Below are 23548 nucleotides of genomic sequence, written 5' to 3'. Positions count from 1 at the left end.
ACTTAGTTGTGGCTCTCTCCGATTCCATTCATTTCCCGCAAGCAGCGTTTTATTCTTCTCAGTGACTGAATAAAAGCCCATTGTGTACACACACCAATCTTCCTGTCCCATCCTCTGTTGATGGCACCCAGCCTGGCGGTCGCTCACCTATTGTGAGTCATGCCGCACCACACGGGCATGAAGGCGTCTCCTTGGGGAAGTCCTTGAAAACATCAAATCCAGGGAACTCCTCAAGTACTTTTGCATCTTGGTGGTCACTCGACGGCTGTCCTCTCCCAGCTGCTGGTCACTCTCACGTGTGGCCTCTCAGCCTGTTTTATCCCATCCCATGCGTAGAAACCGTGGATTTTAAAGAGAGAGCTGGGGAGAGAGGGAAGAAGAAAGGGAGGGGAAGGAGAGAGAGAAAAGAGAGAGAACTCAGAGCCAGCGAGACAGCTCGGTGGATAAGCTTACAACCTGACTTCAGTCCCTAAGAGCCACATGGTAGGAGATAACTGACTCCCTCGAGTTCTCCTCTGACCTCCAGACACACACTGAGACATGCATGTTTAGTCACACATTCAAATATGTGAGTGTTAAGGAGAGAGGGAGCTCACACGCCCTCAGCCTGGGCACCGAAGATGGCTCCGTAGGTAGTGGTCGGCGCCAACCCACAGAGTACAAGTGTCTCTGAGAGAGGGTTGCAGTGCGGAGGGTGGGAAGCGTGCAGGGGTCCACAGATGAGCTCATATGCAGCGGAGCTCTGTGAGGCTCAGCAGTGGCGTCCGCCTGTAAGTGACAAGACTGAGCCCCCAGGCCTGAGCTCTGGTGGCCAGTGGCTGCAACTGCGGACCCAGGTCAGTCCCGAACGGGCCATGGAACCTGGACCCAGTCAGTGAGCTCTGGCCCACGAGGGTAGGTGATGAGGTCATCAGGGAGGACCCGTTGACCAGATGACAGCTACCTAGGCCTATGTCTCCAGGACTCAGTGAAGACCTTTGGGAACAACTCTGAGATTCCAGCTCCTGCCTCGTGGAGGACTCAGAATGAGCACGTGCTTAACCTATAGCCCTCTAGTCTGAAGTGTCCCAGACACAGCCCCACCCCCCATCCCCGGCCTCCATAATTTTCCCCTTCCTGTCAGATACCACTCACCTAGCTCAGTTCCCTGGGTACAGGTATAAGGCCCGCTAGCCCGGGTCCCTTGACTCCTGACCAGGCCCGGAAGCAGCTACCCTGTAGGAGAGCCTCTCGTGTGGTCCACAGGCTGGTTCTTTCCCCACAGGATAACCAGACAGACAGCGGCATGGTGCTGGCTTCAGAGGAGTTTGAGCAGATAGAAAACAGGCACAGACAAGAAGGCAGCTTCAGGTAAGAGCCTCCAAAAGTAGGCGTGCCATCCCCGGGAGAGTCCTGAGAGGCAGCCCACTGAAGCAGCTGGGGCCTGGTGGTGCTCTAGCACTCTTACCCAAAAGATTTTCTTTGTGGGTTCACCCCGAGGTCCAAATCACAGCCCCACCCAGTGCTCTGCTCATGACCTACCACCATGCACCACCCGAGGGATGATGATGACTATGGAAATTCAAATCTCAGCACATCCTTAAAACACACAGACACACACAGACACACACACAGACACACACACAGACACACACAGAGTTTCTTGAGGAGCTAGAATGAAGACACTTAGAGAGAGTGTGTGTGTGTATCTCTGTCTCTCTGTGCATGTATGTGTCTGTATGTGTGTATCTGTGTCTGCGTGTCTGTGTGTTCTTGACATACCATGCCAAGCACAGCCCAGCCTGAGCCACAGCAGGTGAGTCAGCTGGGGACTGTCCCATAAAAGCCATGTGCCACACAGACAGTCAACAGTGGAGTAGGCTAAGTCTTAACACAGGAGAAGAACAAAGTTCCTGGCACAAGTTTGAGACTCCAGAGGCAGCCATCTTGGAAAGGGATTGCTTCTGACAGAGCTGGAAGAGTTTGCTGCTTGGTGGTGAGGAAAGAAGAAAGTTCCAGAAGATAATGACCCTACAGAAGTAAGATAATGTCCATAATTCAGAGGAAGAGAGGGAGAGGAAGAGGAGAAAAGAGAGAACATTTGTTCGTCGCAGAAACTGCAGCTCACTTGAACAGCGGCAGAGGGCACTACTGTTTACACAGGTTTCCCTGCATGGAGCAGCAAATCACTAGGCAGGTGCATTCATTTGGCTGATGAATGTTCTCCAAACGCTTGTCTCTCAGGAGGCATCTACAGGGAGGAAGAGGGAGTTGGCTTGCCCAGGTCCTTCCCACCTCTTTTAATCCCAGGGCCACGCTCTTCCCACGGGAGCCCCCACACGCTGAAGAGCCACATCCCTGCAAGCCTGTGGGTGGAAGGAGATCTTGAAACAATTCGGGGCCTGCACTGGGCAGCATGACTGCAGGAAAAGTGACAGGCCGGCTGTTGGTATAAAGCGGGACTGGCTGGAAGCTTTGGAAAGGACGTGATCAGGGGAACCCGAGGTGATGTCAAAGATATGAAAGTGTCTGAAATGACACTTCAGGATGAGGAAACCTAGGGAGCCACCAGTCTTAGTGTAGCTTCTGCTGCTGTAACGGAAGGCCTGGGCAACTGAGAATGAGAAAGAATGTGGTTGATCCGTGTCCCTCAAGGCTGGGAAGTCTGGAACTGTGGTGCTGGGGTCTTGCAGAGTCCTTGTAGCACGATCTCACAGCAATGGTGAGAGTAGCATGAAAGGGGACCCTGGATTCTGTGACGTCAGTCCATCACATGAACCGAATCACCTTGCCACACAGTTGCACAGGGAACTGACTTTGCAGCTTATGAACCGTGAAGGAGTCACGGAATCCATAACCCTGCGGAGAGTAAAGCTGCTGCTACTCAAACACATTAAATAAACATAAACACATCTGGAGAGAGGCCATCAAACACAACATGCCAACAGAAGAGACTACGTGAAGAAACAAGCACCGTGCCAAGAATTGGAAATTCAACAGCTCAGAATACAAATGGGTGACGTGAAGATAGACTACGGTGACGCCCGGAAGAAAGGGAAAGATAAATCCTCTTTAAAATGAAGACCAAGGCACTCCATGGACAATATAGATGGCCAGATGTGTAACCGAACAAGTGGAAAGAACCAAGAAAGCGAAACAAACCCAAACAAAGACATGAAAGGATCAGGGAAGAGTAGGTGTAGGGGAGGAGCAGAAGCGCTGTATGTGTAAATTTGGAACTCCCCAAAGAAAATGTGCGCAGTGGGAGTGAATTCATATTTGCCTTAAACTTACGAGGCATGAACAAACTTTCTTTCTTTCTTTCTTTTTTTTTTTTTTTTTTTTGAGTACATAAAAGAAGACATGACTCTGCATATTAGAAGCATGCCTAGGGGCGAGAGAGATGGCCCAGCAGTTCAGAATACTTACTATCTTTCCAAAGGACCCAAGTGCTCTTCCAGCACCCCACATCTGGCCACTCAAAATTTCCATAACTCCAGCTCCAGCTCTATGTCTGAAGGCATAGACACACATAACACACATTGAACGCACACATACATACACATAAATTTAAAGTTATTGATTTAAAAAATTAAGTGTACTGAAATAGATTGACCTACAAGAGTAAATGCTGGGATATTTTCCAGTAGACAATTTGGTTTTTAAAAAAAAATATTTTGGAGACAGGAGATGGCTTGGTGGATACAAGCACTTGCTTCCAGGCCCAAGGACCTGAGTTCTATCCTTAAGATCCACACGGAAGGAGAGGACCACAGTTTGTCCTGTGATATCCACATGCATGGCTGTCTTTCTGTCTTTCTGTCTCCCTCTCATGCGCGAGCGCGCACACGCACACACACACACACACACACTACATAAATGTTAATAAAAAGACCAAGTTACTCGTGATGAAAAAAGGTAAGCATCAGAATCTTCTCAGTAGGACCGTGCTACGAACAGCAATAGATCACTATTTTATAAAAATCACAAAGAAAATATGAGATAAGGGTGGATGATCTGGAGCAAGCAAGGAAGGGCTAGAGCCTGCAAACCCTCATGTACTGTAGGGGTTTTTTTTTTCATGTATGTGGTGTATATTCATATGTGTATGTGTCACATGTGTGCATGTATACGCACCTCTTCATGTATGTGTGTGCTCAGGTGCACCTGGATGTTTGTGTGTGTGTGTGTGTGTGTGCGCGCGCACTCGCTCGCATATGAGAGCTGACATGAGGATCTCTCTCCACTTTGTTTGCCGAGGAGGGGTTTCTTGCTAAATCCAGAGCTTGCCAGCTCAGCTAGGCCAGCTACCTAGCTGGCCCCAGGCATCCTGCCTCTGCCCCTATCTCTTCTTCCGTGGTGAGCCACCACACTTAAACGGCTTTTGCTTTTGCCTGAGTGCTGGGGACCCAAGCTCTGGTCCTCACAGTTGCACAGCAAGCCCTGTGTCTATTGAGCCGTTCTCCCAGCCCCAAAGCTAGAAATGCACCCCAAGAGTGATGGAAGGGCCCTTGGGGGCAGTGGCAGGAAGAGACCCTGATGTCACAACTAACTGAACGATCTCCTGACCACCTTCCAGGGAGGGAGGTAAGTGTGGATGTAGACATGGCCCAGGAGGGTGATCTCTGAGTCGACAGAGATGCTCACCTGGAGTAGGAGCCTCTGAGTTTGGGGCCAGCCTGGTCTACAAAGTGAGTCTAGACAGCCAAGGCTACACAGAGAAACCCTGTCTCAAAAAAAGAAGGAAGGAAGGAAGGAAGGAAGGAAGGAAGGAAGGAAGGAAGGAAGGAAGGAAGGAAGAATATCAAAGAAGAAGAAGAAGATGATGATGATGATGATGCAGGGTTGAGAGGATGAAGTTGGTCATTTCCATGGCCCTGGGTCCAAGCTTTGAGCAGGAAAGTTTCCCTGTCACATCAGAGCTGTCTGTGGTGTGACTGATGTCAAATCTGTGTGCACCTCAAAGCCTCTTGCAAGCACCATGCTCTGCTCGTGTCTGGGTGATTCCAGTCAGACCCTGAGCCAGAGTCCTCTCACTTTGTTTATTAACACCATACCCCTCCCCCGTCTTGGCAGCTGTCAAGGTCCTGGCGAGCACACGGATATTCCCAGAGGACATCCTGACCCCCAGGGGAGGCGGCGGCGGCCCACCCAAGGGGCACAAGGAGGCAAGGTGTTTTACAACAATGAGTATGGGGAGGTCTCCCAGCCACGTACAGAAGGCGACTGCTGCCCATCTGCTGGCGCCTGCTTCTTCACAGACAGCAGCTACTAAGGAGACCCTCAGCAAGGCCTCCTGCCCCTTTGCTGAAACCCGGATCTGACAGCTGGGCCCTAGCAGAGCAAGGCTGGAGGCCCAGGCTGAGAGGAGGTGTTTCCTAGCGCCCTCCTCAGCCTCCCTAGCCAGGAAGAGTCAACCCCCCACACACGGGCTTCCCTGAACTCGGCAACATTCCTGTGCCTCTCGTCACCCTCACCCTCACATTCAGTTGCCCTGTCAGCTCAGCATTCACAGATGCTGGCTACAGAATTAGCACCCTGAGAGAATCCTTCTCCGACACCCACTTCCATCGCCCCGGTGCGTGACAGGGTTCTCAAAAGGAACACATGTGTCTGGGAGTCACACATTCTGGGGGGGGGGGGGCAGGTGGAGGTAGAATGAGACCAGAACCTCCACATCCTCACTCCACCCAACACGATCCCCTCCACCCAATCCCCCACGTCCAACTGTCTTCCTGCTTCCTTCTCCTGGCCCTCCAGGGCTGAGGAGAGAAGATCGAGTTTCCATCTCAAAGCCGGGAAGGAGGACCAAGGGAGCAGGAGTCCTCCAAACACAGAAGTACCTCATGGCAGCTGTTTGTATGCAATGACTGGAAATGAAGCAACATTTCTGCCCATGAGTGTTGAGTTTAGCAGGAGACCGGGTGCTGCTGTGAAGGATTCACTCATCCACGAGTCACATGGGAAAGCCCGAGGACACTGTTTTGAATCTCGGCCCCCAACAGGGTCCTCACAGCGTGTCAGTCTCTACAGCTCTCTCCCTCTCTCTCTTGAAGGCCCCAGGCCCCACCTGCCTGGCCTGAGAAAATAGCTGGTGTTCTGGACCTCCCTTGCTTGGGTCTTTGCTCTAGAGCCAGAATCTGATAATCTGTGGATTCCGTCAAGGAAGACTTTGTGGGGGACTGGCACAGAGGACCACATGGCTGGGGGGGGGGGGCACTCAGCCATCACTCCATGTCCTCAGGCCCCTTGGAGGTCCCTGCCTTCAGTTTACCTGATACCTGTCAACCGATCAAACCCTTGTCCTGAGAGACCCCTTCCACGGAAGCTGGGGCCTCCCTGCCCGGAACCCCTCCAGCCCAGCTCAAACTGCCCAACCATCACTTATGAGAAGAAAGCCTCGGGCAGATGAGTCCCACCAATCCCTTGCTCCATCCCAACAAGAACGCTTGCAGGACAGGCGACCATACAGCAAGCAGAGGCTTGCTCGGCAGATCCTCCCCCCCCCCCCCCCGCTAAATGTATTGTTCTATGATACGTTGAGTGCATGTATGACTGTAGTATTCTTTGTCCCCTGTGGACCCCCACCCTCACCCCCATTCCTCCACGTCTAACCTGTCTGTGGGATCGAGTCTCAAGCTTGCCTCACGGAAATACAGAGACTGTTCTCTCAGAGGACCGAAGGCTGCCAAGGGCCTGCAGAGCCCTCCTCAACCCTCCCCCGAGTGTGTATCGCCTGTCTGTGTCACCTCTCCCGACTTCTAACTACACACATCCAAAACGTACTGGGAAAGAAGACGAACTCTGTCCTCTGAGGCGGTGTTCTCTGAAATGATCTAAGATATTTAACGAGAGATAATAATAAATTCGATGCCAGTCTTTGAGTTATAATGAATGGATCCTAAGTAAGCTGTCTATCAAACTCTGACCTTAACCTTAAAGCCCACAAAAGCCTCAGGTCTCAAAGGAAACATGGCGTGGTCCCCCTGACAACGCTCCTGAACCCAGGTCCCCATCTGTCCCTAACTCGGCGCACATTCCCCAAAACTGCCAGCAGAGGGCGCAGAGACACCAGGATGCTGGCTGGACTTCCACCCAGTCCAGACATGTTCTCTTAACACCTATTTGATCTGTAAAGTAAAATAGATGGCTCCTTCTTGTCGCACGTTGCTCCCTGAACACCACCGGATCTAGACCCAGGTAAGACCTCTGCACCAGCTCTCTTCCAATCACATTGAGGAAGCAGGGTGTCTGCAAGTCAGGCTATCCCAGGGTACCAAGAGGGAAAGCCAGTGATGGCTGCTGGGAGGCAGCAGCCCTGGCAGCTGGACCAGACTGGAGGTCTTAAGCACCCAGAAACAGCCAGCACAGTCGGATGGGTCCTTACCCCCACCCAGCAAAGGCCTGAGGCAAAGTCACCCACCTTGGTGAGCTGACTACCCATTCTGGGCCCGCCTGGCGATGCCTGTTGCCCCCTCAAGTTTTCGGCATTCTGGTGGGAAGAGCCCCTCCCTGCAGTGGCAGCTGCTGTGGTTGGGTGCTTCATTCTGTCTTGGCTTCTATAATAAATCTAAATCTGAACAGGAAAGAAAAATCCATACAAAACACAAATATGTTGACACTCAGTGTTGTGTTAGAATCAATTGCATTTGGCCACAGATTCAGTGGCAGAAGCCTGTTCCTCAGGACCCGGATCTCCTCTCTCTCACTAACCAGAAAGCCAGGACCAGGCTGGATTGTGGGGTTGGGTAAGGCCAAGAGTGGAAGGCAAGAGACCAGATGAGGCCCCCTGAATCGGAGGGAGCCTTCAGTGCCAATCAGACCCTGGGTCTCATCATGACCTGCCATCTTGAGAGGTTTGGAGAAAATGGGTACGGGAAGTGACCATATCATGGAGAATACTCCAGCGCTCATCAAGTCATGTCTGTAGTGGCATTAGCAGGTCTCCCCCATTTTTCCCTTTTGTTATATCTTGACCCCAGCCTAATGGAGGATGCCACCCAAAATCAGCAGGGATCTTCCTAAAATCTACAGAGGTATTACTGATGTCATGTCTAGTAGGCGTTTCTCAGTCCAGTCAAGTTGATAAGATTATCCATCACATATCCTCTCATCTATTAGACATCTGCCACAGGCTGAACCACTGTGACCCCTCAAGACCCTTATCAGAAGGGGATGGTATGAGGGGCAGAACATTTGGGAAGGAACCAGGCCAAAAAGGGTGGCGCCCTCAGGAATGGGGTGTTTCCCTTATTAAAAGAAACCGAGTGTCTTAGTTCCTTTTGCTGTGGGAAGACACCATGACCAAGAAGCATTGACCTTGCAGCTCAGTTTGAGAGAGAGTCCATGACCGTCATGGAGAGGAGCATGGCGGCAGGCAGCCATGGCACTGGAGCAGCAGCTTAGAGCTTATGTCTGATCTATACATAAGAGGCAGAGAGGCTGGGAGGGGAGCAGAAATTGCACAGGCCTTTGAAACCTCAAAGCCTGCCCACCAGTGCTACACCTCCTCCAACAAAACCAAACCTCCTAATCCTTCTCAAGCATTCAAATAGAAGAGCCTCACCACACCAAGGGACGAAAAGATCAGATCACACACACACCATCCCCTAGAGCCTCTTCACCCTCTTCCCACCATCGGAAGGCACATCCACAAACCAGAAAGTGAGCCCTCACCGGACAGCATCATCCCTGCCTCTTGATCTTGGACTTTTCGGCCTTCAGAACTGCGAGCAGTGAACGAGTGTAGTGTCTGATCCGAGGCCATGCTCATTTCTTCCCACTGAGTCCCCTCCCTTCATCCGTCAGCACCAGAGTAGGTGGGTTCTCATCTCCCCACAACAGCCCTCTGGAGGCTGCAGCCATTGAGACTAACAGAGGGCCTTGCAGAGAGAGGTGGGAAGCCTGCCTTGGAAGCTTAGGGGTAAAGTGGACATCGACAGAAGGACCTGCGGCCCTTCTGTTACACAAAACCAGGAGGCTCCTGCAGTCGAGAGGGTCTGTCAGTGATTCTGACCCAGGGAAATCTAGAGTTAAGTGATTGCTGCCACAAAAGCAGAGGAGGTGACTTGCTTCCCTGTCCTGGACTGAATGATCTACAGCACCTCGCCATCAGAGGCACAGTGCAGGACGTCTCCACTTTTCAGTTAGAGCTGGACATGGGTGTCATAAAGCCAGAAAAGAGTCAGGAGGACACAGGAATGAGGACTAAACTGGGGCAGGGAAAACTCAGAGACCGCCTATGTCTGGGAACTTTGGCCAGTCCTCTGCAAAGAAGGGGTCAGATGTGGCTCCTTACCAGACCAAAGACTGACTGCAGTGAGCATTTGGATCTTGTCTGGCTGCTGAGGTACTGTTTGCCACCGCTGGCTATCGGCTTCTCACTCAAGAAAGGACAAATGTGAACGAAGGAGCAGAGAGATTGCTGAGAAGTGCAAGGTCTTTGTTGTCATCATTTGAGCTTGAATCGAGTTTTGACTGAAGGCAGAACCTTCCTTGGCACTTCAGTCGCTGCTTGCCACAGGGTCAACACTTCCGCCACTTTCTGCAATGTCCTGATCCCTCCAGGCAAAACCCGTGATGATAGTATTGCCCCACCCTCTCCACTATAGGGTGCTTTGTAGGAGGCCTTGGGAGATGGAAAATGAAGTGCTTGAGAGAGCCAGATCAATATTGACCAATGTGAAGCCGTTCACACAAGTCCTAACAAGACTCGGAGACTCCGCTGAGAACCCCAGGGCTCAGAAGGCTGAGCTATGAGGAAGCAGGAAGGAGGCCACTGAGGAGGGCATGCTGGCAGAGATTCATGAGTGGCCCCTGAGGAGGGAGCAGCCCATCTCTGTACCTGGTGGGTGAGCCGGGGATTCTGGGAATGCTCAGCAGTCCTCTCTGCTCTGGCCCTGCTAGTGGCTCCAGCCTTATCACATAGATCCTGTCTTACTCCCCAAGCCACTTTCACCTGGTGTCAAACAAAGTCCAGGGCCCTGCTGCTGTGGCCTCACGTTGGCCACTAGTAGAGCCGGGACATGCCCACCTGACCCGGAGGGAACTACTCAAGGAAGAGAGAGCAATAGAAAGATCCATCCCTTGGCCATACACTTGCCATGGCCAAGGATAACATCCCTAGGAAGGTGGCCATATTGATGGGAAGGAAGAAGATCTGGGATAAGAAGTCTCCATTAGGCCCCTTACAAAAAGGTCCAGGCCCCGCCTGGCAGTGTGGGAGAGCTGGTTCCAGTAGCATGGGTGTAGGACAGTGGCCCCCATACCTTTCCTGGGCAGCACAGTAGAGCTACCCCCACCCCTCATCTGGGCAAAGTAGGAGAGCTGGCAGATTGACCAACACAGGCTCAGATCCAGGGCTCTGAGGTGGCCCACCCCAGCATCTACCTCATTTATGAACTGCTAGAACACACGAAGAGGCTGGTCCTGCAGATAAAAAGCTGCAGGATCTCCATGACACAGGGCAACAACAGGCTATATCCCAAGAGGAGTCCCAGTGAGGATCCAGTATAGATAAGGGTAGCAGAAGCCTGAGGCCTCCAACCATACCAAAGACTTATTACAATGAGCATTTGCAAGTAAAGATGTTTTGGCAAAACATCTTTGGTGTTTTGGTGTACTGTGGGACACGCCGTGACATACCACAACTTCAACAACGAACAGGTTTTTTTTTTTTTTTTTTTTTTTTTTTTTCTTTTGTGGGGAAGGTTGCAAAGGCAGAGGGCAGATATGGAGAGATGGTGAGATGAGGGGGATTGGGGTGCATGATGTGAAATCCACAAAAAATCAATAAAACGGTGAAAAAGAAGCAGCAGAATTAGCAGCAGCAGCAGCCCAGGATTTTGGGAGGAAGCTGGGTACTGACTCACCGAAGAGGTTGTCCATCCATCCCACCTCCTGGTTGGAAAAGAATGGAGAAGGAATGAAGAGAAACTCGACGCAGTCCATTTGCAAACTTCAGCCTTCATCAGTTTTACACAGATACAGGAGCAATGCATGCAAGACCCACCCTCCAGCTCAAAATAATCACAAAGCGGGGTTCTGACTGACCTGGTTCACAGCAAGGCCACAAGGCAATGAGTCGAGGTGAAACGGAAAAGGTCATCATGGAAGTCTCGACAGTCTCGCCCCCACCCCCACACAACTGCCATGAGGGGTCACAATCCAAATGCCCAGTCTGAAGGGCAGAGAGGCTAGTCTACCTGCTCAGGCAGGGCAGTTGTGCTCCCCATTGAGAGATGGAATCGGGGTCCATAGTTTGATTAATAATGCACTTATCCTGGGTATCAGAGAGGGCTCCACCCTGGGTACCAGGATGGCAAGTCTTACTAAGAGATGTGCTGACTGGCAAAAATGAAAGGAAAAGAAGTAAGAAGAGACCTCCTGGGACCTACCCCAAACTATGGGCTTGGGGGTAGGGGGCTGCTTGGCCGGCTGCCTCAGCCTACGTGCATAAGCTCCATCTCTGCATGCTCATGACAGCCTCACTGTGGGCCCAGGTATGTACATGAACGGAGGGGTACCAAGCACGGACCACGGAGACCCTGGAGCCAGGCTGGCAGTTGAGTTGGGCCCTGGGATAGGAAATCTGAGCATGAGGGAATCATGATCAGGTCTGGGGGCCTTTCAAACGGGGCTTGTTGATGGCACAGGCATCTGTTGTTAGTCTTGAAGGGACTTGGCTGAGTCCCTTCAGCCTGGTGCAGAGCACAACCTCCCCTGGTGCTTCTTGAAGCCAGGAACCATGATGAAGGGCCAGGAAGTTCCCCTTAAGTCTCCATCTGCTGAAGCCTCCCCCTGGCAGAGCACCCAGCTTTGAGGTCCTCCTGGTCCTTCCACAGTTCCAAAGTTGATCTTTGGCCCATGCTCAGAGCCTTCAAAGTCACTGTTCACCTCTAGCACTTCCTGCATTCTCAGAGAATAGGCAAAAGCATGAATGTTTGTCTTGGCCCATAGGATGCCCTGCAAACACGTCCTGGGACAAACTGACCCTGTTATCTGCCAAGCACTTCTCAGTATCATAGCCAGCCCTCGGCCACATACAGGAACTGGGTGGGGAAGGTCTAGAGTAGACGCTGATCGCCTCATCCCTGCCCATTCCCCCTTCCCCATGCCAAGCAGCCTTTGACACCCACTGGGAGACACTCCACTGGCCCGTAAGAAAGCAACACAGACGGAAGCAACAGGTATTGAAGGATGATAAGGTACATAATAAAAACTAGTTGCCAAATCTTTTGAATATCACTTTCTATGGAGAATTGGCAATATAGTTAAGTTTATTATTTTGAGACAAAGCGATTCTCCTGGGTTATCCGGGTCAATCCTAAATGCAATCACATGTAGTTGTATTATTAATAGGCAAAGATAACTCTCTCTCTCTCTCTCTCTCTCACACACACACACACACACACACACACACACACACACACACACACTCACACACTGACAACCGAACAGCAGAAACAGGCTTTAAAAGGATGTAGCCAGAGCCAAGGAAAGCCACAAACTAGAAGACAGGAATGTGCCTTCCCGCAGGGCTCCTGAGGGAGTGCAGGCCTGCCACCACCTGGCTTTCAACCCCGTGATACTGGATTTCTGGCCTCCAGAAGAGCGAGGGAGGAACTGTGTTTTGTCTTCAGCCACCTGCAGGTGCTGACAGCAGCCTCCAGAAGCTAACTCAGAGACCTTGTCTGGCACCCAGGATGCAGGCAGCTCTCAACTCTCCCCACTGACTGGCACCAAGGACGGTCCTGGGTGATTGTCACACACCTGGGAAATGAGATATGGTGGGACAGGATGGCATGCATTACTGTGAGGCTGCATTTTGGCAATCATCTGAGAAGGCCTGTGGTCACACTGAAGGCTCATGGGAAGGCAGGAGAGGTCACTCAAACTATTTAACCAGGAAGTGGAAGTTGGGGGACAGTTATTGCTGAGGATTTTTGTTTTGTTTTGTTTTTGCCATTTTTCAGCCCTGGAGATCAAATCCAGGGCCTTCCTCTTGTGAAACCAGTACTCCACTAGTGAGCTATACCATTCAGCCCAGGGAGGTTTTTTGTTTTGTTTTGCTCTCTTCTGTTGTTGTTTTTTAAACACGGGGTGCTGTTATGAAGCCCAGGCACACATCACATCCTGCTGGAAGGTTGTTTTAAAGACAAAGAATTCCAGGAAGGGTGTGCAGGGAGGCCACTGGACTGACACCAGGAGTCCACAGGCCGCTGGAGCCCCGAGGATGGCAGGCCTCCACCTAGATTGCTCAGGGCTTTACCCGAACTCGGCTGTCTCTGGTTCTCAGCCGGCATGGTGAAAAGCAGATGCAAGCTCAGCTCCTAGATGCCCAATCTGATCACCTGGGTCACTGGAGTCCTGCCGGTGAGAACACGGAGTGTTGAGACAGATGTGCTGCTGTTGGTGGGAATGCGGAGGAGGTAGCTCTTGTGGAGAAGAACAGTGATCGCTCAAAGACGACAAACACAACGATCCCAGAAGCCGGAGTCTAGTTACAGCAGCCCTTGCTCACCAGAAGTCTTTGACCCATGACAGTATGGCAGAGTCTAGAGTCAACTAAGAGGCAAGGATAGGGTGGTGATTTCCAAGAACCACAAAGGAGAGAGGAAGAGGGGCTTGTATTTAATGGGCACAGATTTCCGCTTTCTGGATAAAGGGTTCTAGCGACAGGTGGGGTGATGGTGGGGATGGAATGGACTTCGGTAGTTTCTGGAGTTAAAGTCTACACTAGCACCCAGAGCGGTCATTTTCCCCGTGGTATCTTTATACACGTGTCAATGCACACTACTCTTTTCCTTCTTTTCCCATACCCCACATCCCTGCTCTCCCACTATGGCTGTTTTCCTTTCTAGTTGGTCACTCTCCCCTCTGCTCTATTACCTGGCCTCTGCCCCCCACTTCTCTTAAGGCATCTTCCTCCCGTCATCACCTCTTTGAAGTTTCCTGAAAACTAACCTACCCCCCCCCACCTGCCAGAACACAGTTTTACATCTAGGATCTGATGTGAGAGAAAACGTGTGCTATTTTGTATGCTTATTTCACTTAAAAGTGATTTCCAGCTGCATCTCTCTCCTGAAAACATGATTTCACATCTTGATGGCTGCATAAAATTTCAAAGAACCTTTCATTCTTCTCTTTCATTCTTTTCTCATCTTTATGCCTTTTTACGATGTTGCTTCTTCCTTGTTTTCTTTTCCCACAAACATTCTCTTTATTAGTAATAGATTTTTCTTTACTTTAATTTTTCATTTATTCTACATTTTGGTGTCTTTAATATTGTCAGTGGTGAAGTTGTTTTTGATTTTTTTAAAAATGTATTACTGTATCTGATCTGTTTTTACTGTTTTTGTTAACACCGCTTTCTCTTTGGACAGTACTGGGGATGGAGTTCTCCAGAGAAGTTAGTCACTGAGACCCCCACAAAAAAATGGACATTATCCACCCCAACATATGCACAAATCTCAACCCAGAAACACAAGAAACATGGTTCAGGGGCTAAAAAGTCATAGCTTTTTAGTAACTGAGAATCGAAAGATACCAAAATGGATGAAATGCTGGACAAAAAAAAAAAAAAAAAAAAAGAATTCAGAAGGTTTCATTCATTCATTCATGCATTCATTCATATTTGGCTTGAGACATGGTTTCTCTGTGCAACCTTTGCTCTCCCAGAACTCACTCTGTAGACCAGGCTCGCATCAAACTCACAGAAATCGACCTGCCTCTGCCTTCTGAGTGCTAGGACCAAAGGCGTGCACCGCCATGTCAGGCCCATTCGAACAAACAGGTGAGTAAATTAAGAAGGACAACACAGTGTTTGAGAGGCGTGGTTCTCCACCTTCCTAACGCTGGGACGCTTTAATACAGTTCCTCATGTCGTGGTGACCTAACCATAAAATTATTTTCATTGCTACTTCATACATGTAATTTTGCTACTGTTATGAATCATGATGTAAATATCTGACCTGCAGGATAGCTGATGTGTGACCCCTGTGAAAGGCTGTGTGACTCCCAAAGGGGTCACAACCCACAGGTTGAGAAAACTGCATTAGATTAACTGGAATTAACAGACATTACAGAATATTCCATACAGCAGCAGGAACATAGACTTCGCTTCTTTTCCCCATTCCTGAAACTTTTCCAAAACAGACATATTTTACAACCTAAAGCAAGTCTTAGCAAGTACTAAATAATTTAATTAATCTCTTGCATCTGATCATATCATAAGAGAATAAAATCAGAAACCAACAGCAAGACAGCACAAAAAATACACAAACATAGACTAGATAATGTCTTTTCGTGGATATTGCATATTTTCTGTCATACATGAAAGCTAGAATTAGAACATACATACACACAGAAAGCTTGAAAACAGAATCGACAAGGTGGAGGAGGAAGACGGAGAATAAGAACATTGGGAGGGTGAATAAATGTCACAGTGAAACCCACCAATATGACAATCTGCATTCGTATTTATAAATGTAAAGATGAAGAAGAAAAGCAAGGTGAGTTACACCTGATAAAAATCCTAAAAAGGTTGAGAATCGTGGGCTTTTCTGTTTAATATTCTCAGACTCCAGTTATCACAGAAAGTCAACAGATTAAGGGGTGGTGGGGGCACCTCATGCCAGTTAGGCTTGGCCTTTTAGGAAGGTGGCTGGTCAGAGCTACGTCCATTTCACAAATGTGTGCTTCCGAGGAGGCTCGGGTGTTCTGGGTGCGGCAGCGGGCCCACGATATCCACAGTAACACAGATGCCCTAGGCACAGCCTCACAAACGGCAATCCTCTCAGAAATGCCACGAAGAGGAGGTGCGGCCTCCTAAATTGAAATTTCATTTCCCTGCTGAAATCACTTCTACACTGACTAACAAAAAGCCTCCCAGGAAAAGATGTAAAGAATGGGCAGAGGCAGAGGCAGCGTGAGAACGGGCACAAGCCATGGACTGAAAACAGGTGGGGTTTGCCCACTCTAACTCTTTGCAGCAGCTCAGGGGCAGGCAGCTGGGGCCCCTCTCTTAATCAAGGCAAGCTCATCTGCTGTGGCAGAGGCATTCTCAAATACTAGAAGTCAGATCTCCCCACTGATGAGCCTAGTGGAGGAGTGTCTGTGCTTTGTTCTCTGCTACACTTCAGCAGGTGGCAGACAAGAAAGGGCTTTTAAAGAAACTCTGAAATATACCAAGCTCATCTGCTGCCTTGGAGAGTAATTTCAAGACAGAAAAAATGCACCAGGTCTTTTTATTTATTTATTTTTATTTTAATAATCCTGTGGTCCAACTACCAAGGAGGTAGTCAAGAGTAAGGCCTGGTTACCCTGCCAAGCAATGAGGCATGTCTTTCTGCTCACAGTGATGCTCCCAGACCAGCAGAAGCTGGGAACACTGTCACTGTGTGACATTTCCATAGTCTGGGACCAGGTACCACTAGCTCACTGAGAGATCTGGGGTCCCTGGGACCTGCTGACTTACACACTCTTCAGGCTTAGCCCCAGAATCTGCATAATCACTCAGGCCTTCCTCACCCTTGGGGAGCTGTTCCCACCACAGACATGGCCCCAGGCCTGTACTGTGGTCATGGTGAGGTGGGGTCAGACCACAGTATCAAGGTGTAGGCCTGGGTGGGCCCTTCGGAGACAAAGCACATCCTGGGTTCCTGCTTGCAGGAAGAAAGGGCCAGCACTTGAGTTCAGGAGACCCTGCCAAGAGGAAATCCCCGGGAATGAGGCGGGATGTGCAATCAGTCCTCCCAGGGTCCACTGGCCAGAGGAGGAAATTGGCTGTAGTTCTGCCCATTAGCTGAGTAAACAACACATTTCTCAGGAGGGTAAGGTTCCACTCCTGGATATATGAAGCCCCCAGGGCCAGGCTCCAGGAAGTGTCTTATGTCCCGGGAGCATCTTCCAAGTCTCATTCCACCATGAAGCTTTCCACCGCCTTTCTAGTATTCTGTGTGGCTCTGCTCAGTGACTCCGGTGAGTTTCCTTGGGACCTAGCATCTCCTATGGAAGGACCTGCCTTTGGTATCTGCTCTTTCCTGGCCCCAACTTCAGCTGGTTTTGACCCTATAGGGCCCCTCTTGTGCACCAGGCTGCTGACGGTAGCTCTTCTAGCAGGCGTCTACAGAGAAACCCAGATGCTCCTCTGCTTCTCCCTTCAAAGGTTTCCTCTTTTTCCTGTGGCCTTCAAAGCCTACTGTCCGTCCTACCCTGCCTTTGAGCTAGCCCTCACTTATTTACGCACCTTCAGCTTCTCTTCACCTGCCAGCTGATGGCTGGTTTAAAGGCCAGCCCTAGCTTGAGAACAGCCATCCCACCTGCTCTCAATTTGGTTAATGTCTCCTCAATCAAAGCACAGTATGAACGTCCTCAACTCTAAAAACCATACCCATCTCCTGTGGCTCCCTCTGCAGCCATCTTCTCCCTGGGCCCTCCCTGTGGCCACTTTTCCTCACTTCTGTTGGCGTCTCCCTAGACACAGGGAAGCCATCAATTAGGATGTAGGTGGGTGGCTGTGAGGTCTCCCTTGGGGGCCCTCCCTGGAGGAGTTGGATCTTGAGGATCCTTGAGAAGGCCTCAGGTTCTTTCTTTGTGTTGGCAGGTATCGCTTTCTTTGTGAAATCGGTGGTCAAACCAGCAGTAGAACCCGTGGCTGCCCTTGCCCCAGCTGCAGACGCTGTGGCTGGGGCTGTGCCTAGCTTACCATCAAGCCACTTGAGCATCCTGAGGTTCATCCTGGCCAGCCTGGGCATCCCAGTGGGTCCTCTCATAGAGGGTTCCAGGAAGTGCATCACCGAGCTGGGCCCTGACACTGTGGGGGCTGTGAAGTCACTGCTGGTAACATGGACAACTCCCTTGCATGCTTGTTCCTTCTTGTGTGGGTACCCCTCCCTAGCCACCTTCAATCATATAGAGGCAGCCCAGGCTGCAGCACAGAGCCCTTCTTCCTGACCTGCTCCTCACAAAACTGAAGGAATTCTTCAGGATGTACCTTGCACAACGGACTGTCAGCAGGCCATGGCACGTCTTAGGGACCCCTCCCCAGTAGCTATGCCCCCCTGTCTTGAGTAAGCTCAGGTGCCCAGGTCTGCTCAGCATTCCTAGGCAGCAGTGAAGGGCACTCTCAGGCTTGGCTTCTCTTTTCCAGGGGGCCCTGACAGTATTCGGTTGAGGTGAACATGGAATAATTCTGCCCGACAAGATGTTATTCTTCAAGAAGAACTGGAACCCCTGATGCTCACGCCCTTCTTCTCTACCTTAATAAATACAGCTAGAGCAGCTTTGCAGTTGATGTCTTCTTGCCTCAAAGCCAATCCCTATAGGAAGCCAAAGGCATCGTACGTGTGTGTGTGTGTGTGTGTGTGTGTGTGTGTGTGTGAGAGAGAGAGAGAGAGAGAGAGAGAGAGAGAGAGAAAATGAAGCTACTTGGATCTTTTACACTTAAACATTTAAACCATTAATCCCAATGGGCTGGGATTTTTCCATTCCTATTATTATAAAAATAATCGGAGATTTAATCTTTACAATTTTGTGAAGTTCCAATTTTGTTCACAACTAGAGTAGAGGAAAGGCCAACTGGACTAAAATGAGGTTTGAATCTCATTTTCAATACATTGCCTCTACAGTCGGCAAGAGGCATAAATCTTTGTGGAAGACAGACACTGGTCTGAAGACTCACAAACACTAAGATGAACTGTTTGCCATCTCTGGTGAAGTGAGTGGGGACGCCCTGAATGTCCCTGGATAACTTGTTAACAAAAACATGTCTAGACTCTGTAGATTGTCTGATAACCATGCCCTAAATTGCCATGGGAACATTGTACACTACAGCACAATAGGTCTGGGCGTGGGCAGGCGTGGACCAGATAAAGAGCCTACTCTGAGGCAGCTCCCATACCCTCCTTAAACGGGGGATTGTCCCCCAGGATGGCAAGAGAGAAATGCTTAGAGACCTTAGGGGTCAGCTGAAGCCCCAACACTGCTCCTGTAGATTCCTGGGGCAATGACACCAGCAAAATCCTCATCTGATTGAGGGTGATCCCCAATCTGTTATTGCGAAGTGTAGAGCTGGGCGGGCTGTACTGGATGCTGCAGCAGCCACCCAGTTTTCCTTCAAGAGGCCCTTTCTACAGCTCTTGAGAGTATTGGCAAAACTGACAGCCCCTAGCTGAGTTGCTTTCTGCCCTCAAAGAACTGCAAGGTCACAGTGAGCAAGAGGGAGTCTGCCTTCTAGCTGATGTAGGTTCTACCTCTATGTCTCCAGCTCTCTGGTATAGGTCATGAAGACCGATGGACTCCTAGCTTCAAGAGGAAACAGATCTGAAGGGTTTTCACACTCCCATGGCAGTGGTCTGAGGACTGTGACTCCATTACCCCTCCGCTTTCCCTTTGCCCAATACTAATTCCTTAATTTTCCCCACACAACCACAGAAGGGTTAACTCAGGGGATGTACATCGTCCTAAAGGATGCTCCCCATTCATACAGGTGTCACCACCAATCTGTTGTCTGAATTTCATCTTTCCCTTTAAAAATGGGACATGCACATGTGTGCCAGTGCCCAAGGAGGCCAGGAGGTACCTGATCTCTTAGAACTGAAGCTACAGGTGACTGTGAGCTACCCGGTGTGGGTGCTGGGAGCTGAAGTCAGGTCCTCTGTAACAGCAGCAAGCATTCTTAACCACCTCGCTCCAGCTCCCAATTTCATCTTTCAAATGCTACAACATTCCTCCATCTTTGCCAACAGAATTCCTGCACACAAGCCTGTGTCCCAGAGAACTCATCATGAGACAGGTTCTGTTTGTTTAAGAAAGATGTCTCTGTTTAAAAAAAAAAAAAAAAAATTCAATGGCAGGCTACAACAGAAAACTATTAAAAACAATCTGGGAGAAAAGAACTAAACAGCTTTGTTTCCTCAAAAATCTTATTTGGCTAATTTGCCACTGTAACCACTGAGAGTACTACAGAAGCCAAATTAAAAAAAAAAAAAATTTTTTTTTTAAAAGACAGTCTCTAAAAGTTGGCATTAAGAACCCAGATGCCCCTCAACTGAAGAATGGATGCAGAAATTGTGGTACATCTATACAATGGAGTATTACTCAGCAATGCAAAATAAGGAAATCATGAAATTTGCAGGTAAATGGTAGGACCTGGAAAGGATCATCCTGAGTGAGTTGTCCCAGAAGCAAAAAGACACACACAGTATATACTCACTCATATAGACATACAACATAGGACAAACCCACTAAAATCTGTGCATCTAAAGAAACTAAGCAAGAGAGAGGACCCTAACTAAAACGCTCAATCCCCATCCTGAAAGGCAAAGAGGATGGACATCAGAAGAAGAAGAAAACAGGAAACAACCTAGGAACCTGCTACAGAGGGCCTCTGAAAGCCAGAAGAAGAAAACAGGAAACAAACTAGGAACATGCCACAGAGGGCCTCTGAATGCCTCTGCCCTGCAGACTATCAAAGCAGATGCTGAGCCTGATGGCCAACTATGGGGCAGAGTGAATGGAATTTTATGTAAGAAGTGGGAAATAGTAAGAGCTGGAGAGGACAGGAACTCCACAAGGAGAGCAACAGAACAAGAAAATTTGAACACAGGGAACTTCCCAGAGACTCATACTCCAACCAAGGACTATTCATGGAGATAACCTAGAACCCCTGCATAGATGTAGCCCATGGCAGTTCAGTGTCCAAGTGGGTTACATAGTAATGGGAAGAGGGACTGCCTCTGACATAATCTGATTGGCCTGCTCTTTGATCATCCCCCCCCCATGAGGGGGAAGCAGCCTTACCAGGCCACAGAAGAGGACAATGCAGCCACTTTTGATGAGAACTGATAGACTAAGATCAGAAAGGAGAGGAGAACCTCCCCTATCAGTGGACTTGGGGAGGGGCATGCATGCAGAAAGGGGAGGGTGGGATTGGGAGGGAAGGAGGGAGGGGCTTATGGGGGGATACAAAATAAATAAAGTGTAATTAATAAAAAATTAAAAAAAAAAGTTAACTCTGTTCCTGAAGACAGGCACAACAGAAGTAATGCGTATTATGGAAAAGGCTGGCAGTTTAACCATACCCTTGTGTGGAAGTGTGTGCCCCCAAAGGACAAGAACTGCTCAAAAACAATACATATTTCTTAGTGATGGCACTGCTGTACCGAGGCCAGCTACCGTGCGGTCGAAGTTGTATGAACTAATCATAAGCTGGGAATTTAGCTCAGTAGTAGAGGACTAGCCTATATGCAAAAGGCCAGTCCCGTTCTTGGGGATGAAGGGGTTATTATTATTATTATTATTTTTTTTTAAATCAATTAAAACCCAAGTTTTTCTGGCCAAGTTAAAGGGAGGTACTGACTTCAGACCATTAATTTTAAGCAAAAACCATAGGGTTCAAATGAAAACTGAACTTTCAACATTTAACGTATTAGCTACTTTTCCACTGCTGGGATAAAACACCCCGACCGAGATAACCTATAGAAGGGCTCATCTGGCTTATGGTTCAGGGGCCCAAGTGACCCTAAGTAGTAGGGCAGCTGGAGCAGAAGCTGTGAGCTCACCTCTTGAAAGGCAAGCACAAGGAGACAGAAAGGGAGAGGGGGAGAGGGGGAGAAAAGGAAGGGAAAGGAGAAAGGGGAACAGTATGGGTCTTTGAAACTTCAAAGCTAGTTCCCACTTCCTCCAACAAGGCTACACCCCCCTTCTAAGCCTTCCCAAACAGCGCTTACAAACTGAGGACCCAGCATTCAAACGTCTAAGACTATAGGGAACATTTTCCTTTAAAAACACCATAGATGTATTTTATCTTTAGGAGAAACTCTCACTTCTGTCCCCTGAAATGACCTAGAACCTGACAGTAGTTAAAAGCGTTCCTTCCTGAATTTTATATATGTTTGGTCTCCTACTTTAAGAACCAAAAATCTTTGAATGAATAGCTAAGTACAGGCCTCATGTAGAAAACATAAAAGACAACAACTTTTCATACCAGAAAAGAAGTTACCAGTGACTAGCAGGACCGCCTCAAAGATACATGGGCCATAGATCAAACTATTTTTGAATGTTAACAGTAATGAACAAACCTTACCCAGTGTGTATAAATTCATGTCCTTGATCCTGGGCAAAAAAAAAAAAAAAAAAAAAAAAAAAAAAAAAGGCTTATTAGATAATCTTTGACCAAAGGATGCAAAGAAACTAACTTAATATATTGAAACTGGATGAAAGAAGTAATCAAGAATGTGCCTTGCCTTTCTGAATCCAACCCAACACAGGACAACTGATGAGAGAAATGTTTTCATAAAATGTTAAGCAAAGGAATACTACAGGGTATTTTTGTTTGTTTTACAAACACTAGAAATAGGGTTTGAGACAGGGTCTCAATGTAGCCTTGGCTAGCCAAGAACTCTTTAGACCAGGCTGGCCTTGACTCAAAGAGACCCACTTGCCTCTGCCTCCTGATGCTGGGGTTAAAGTCCCAGCATGTACCATGGCCAGCTAGTTGTAGATTGTTTCCAATCACAAAAAGACAATACATTTTATCAGTGGTTTTCGAGATTTATATTTTATGTGGATAAGTGTTTGTGCCACACGTGGTGGCTGGTGCCTTGAGAGGCAAGTGTTGGGTATCCTGCTAGAACTGGAGTCAGCCTGCTGAGAGGTTCCATGTTGGTGTTAGGATCAGAACCCAGGTCCTCTGCAAGGGCAGCCAGAGCTCTTAACCACTGAGCTGTCTTTTAACTCGTGTGCACCACAGGAGTGCAGGTGTTCTCCAATGTCAGAAGTGCTGGGCGACCCAGAGCTGGTTACAGGCGGCTCACTTGATGTGGGCGCTCTCCAAGGCAGCACATGCTCATAATGCCTCCTCTCCTCCCCAGCCTGCTTCACCCGTTTTGATGTCAGGGTGGTAATACTGGACTCGTAGGTGAGGTGAAAGATTTACACATACACACACACCTTTAAAAAATACTGGGAAGAATTGAAAATTTCAAAATACAAAAATTTAAGACCGAACATTGGTCCTTAAATTTCTCTTGGTATTTACCAGTGAAACCATCTAGGCCTGGGCTTCTTTCCAGAGTTCTTGTTTTGCATTTCCCACTACTGATACACAGTGTCATTATCTGCTGTATGTACTCAGATTTTAAGCTTCTCCACCCTTTTTGAGATGGTGTACACATTATACAAAATTCCAGTTTCTCTGAGATTGGTAGTAATTAATGTCCTTTTAGTATCTAAATTTAATAACTTTTTTTCATTTCTGCTGATCTGGACACTCAGGTTCGCAAAACTTTCGAAAGACCCAGCAGAGGCAAATTTTAATTTCCTGTTTTCTATTTCTCATTCCATAATTCCGCTTTACTCTTTATTCCTTCCTACTTCCTGTGTTTGCTTGCCCTGGTATCAGATCACTTTCTTCTTTAATGTCTTTGCATTGTAACTTCCCTCTGTACAAGGCTCTCACTGTGTTTCCTACTCCAATGTGACTTTCTCATTTATTTCAGAGAACGTTACTCTCCCTTCTCTTTGGTCCATCAGCAATTTTTGGTGTTAACTTCCACTATACTCACTT

General features: G+C 48.7%; 2 protein-coding genes across 2 annotated transcripts in view; both read left to right on the top strand.

Annotated features, from left to right (window-relative positions):
- The window catches only part of Flt4 (fms related receptor tyrosine kinase 4), a 42348-nt gene extending 35493 nt beyond the window's left edge, over positions 1-6855 (top strand). The window contains exons 29-30 of the mRNA XM_055597216.1: positions 1265-1350; positions 5056-6855. Coding sequence (XP_055453191.1) covers positions 1265-1350; positions 5056-5254 — 285 coding nt within the window. The 3' untranslated portion in view covers positions 5255-6855. The remainder of the gene's footprint in view (positions 1-1264; positions 1351-5055) is intronic.
- A 10049-nt stretch (positions 6856-16904) lies between these two features.
- Scgb3a1 (secretoglobin family 3A member 1) lies at positions 16905-18154 on the top strand. The gene is made up of 3 exons (XM_055597169.1): positions 16905-16959; positions 17585-17820; positions 18131-18154. The coding sequence occupies exons 1-3, from the start codon at positions 16905-16907 to the stop codon at positions 18152-18154; spliced, it is 315 nt and encodes a 104-aa protein (XP_055453144.1).
- The last annotated feature ends 5394 nt before the right edge of the window (positions 18155-23548 follow it).

This window comes from Psammomys obesus, unplaced genomic scaffold (assembly GCF_907164565.1).
Source record: "Psammomys obesus unplaced genomic scaffold, mPsaObe1.curated_primary_1811, whole genome shotgun sequence".
Lineage (NCBI taxonomy): Eukaryota > Metazoa > Chordata > Mammalia > Rodentia > Muridae > Psammomys > Psammomys obesus.
This window is presented reverse-complemented; position numbering and strand designations above follow the sequence as displayed.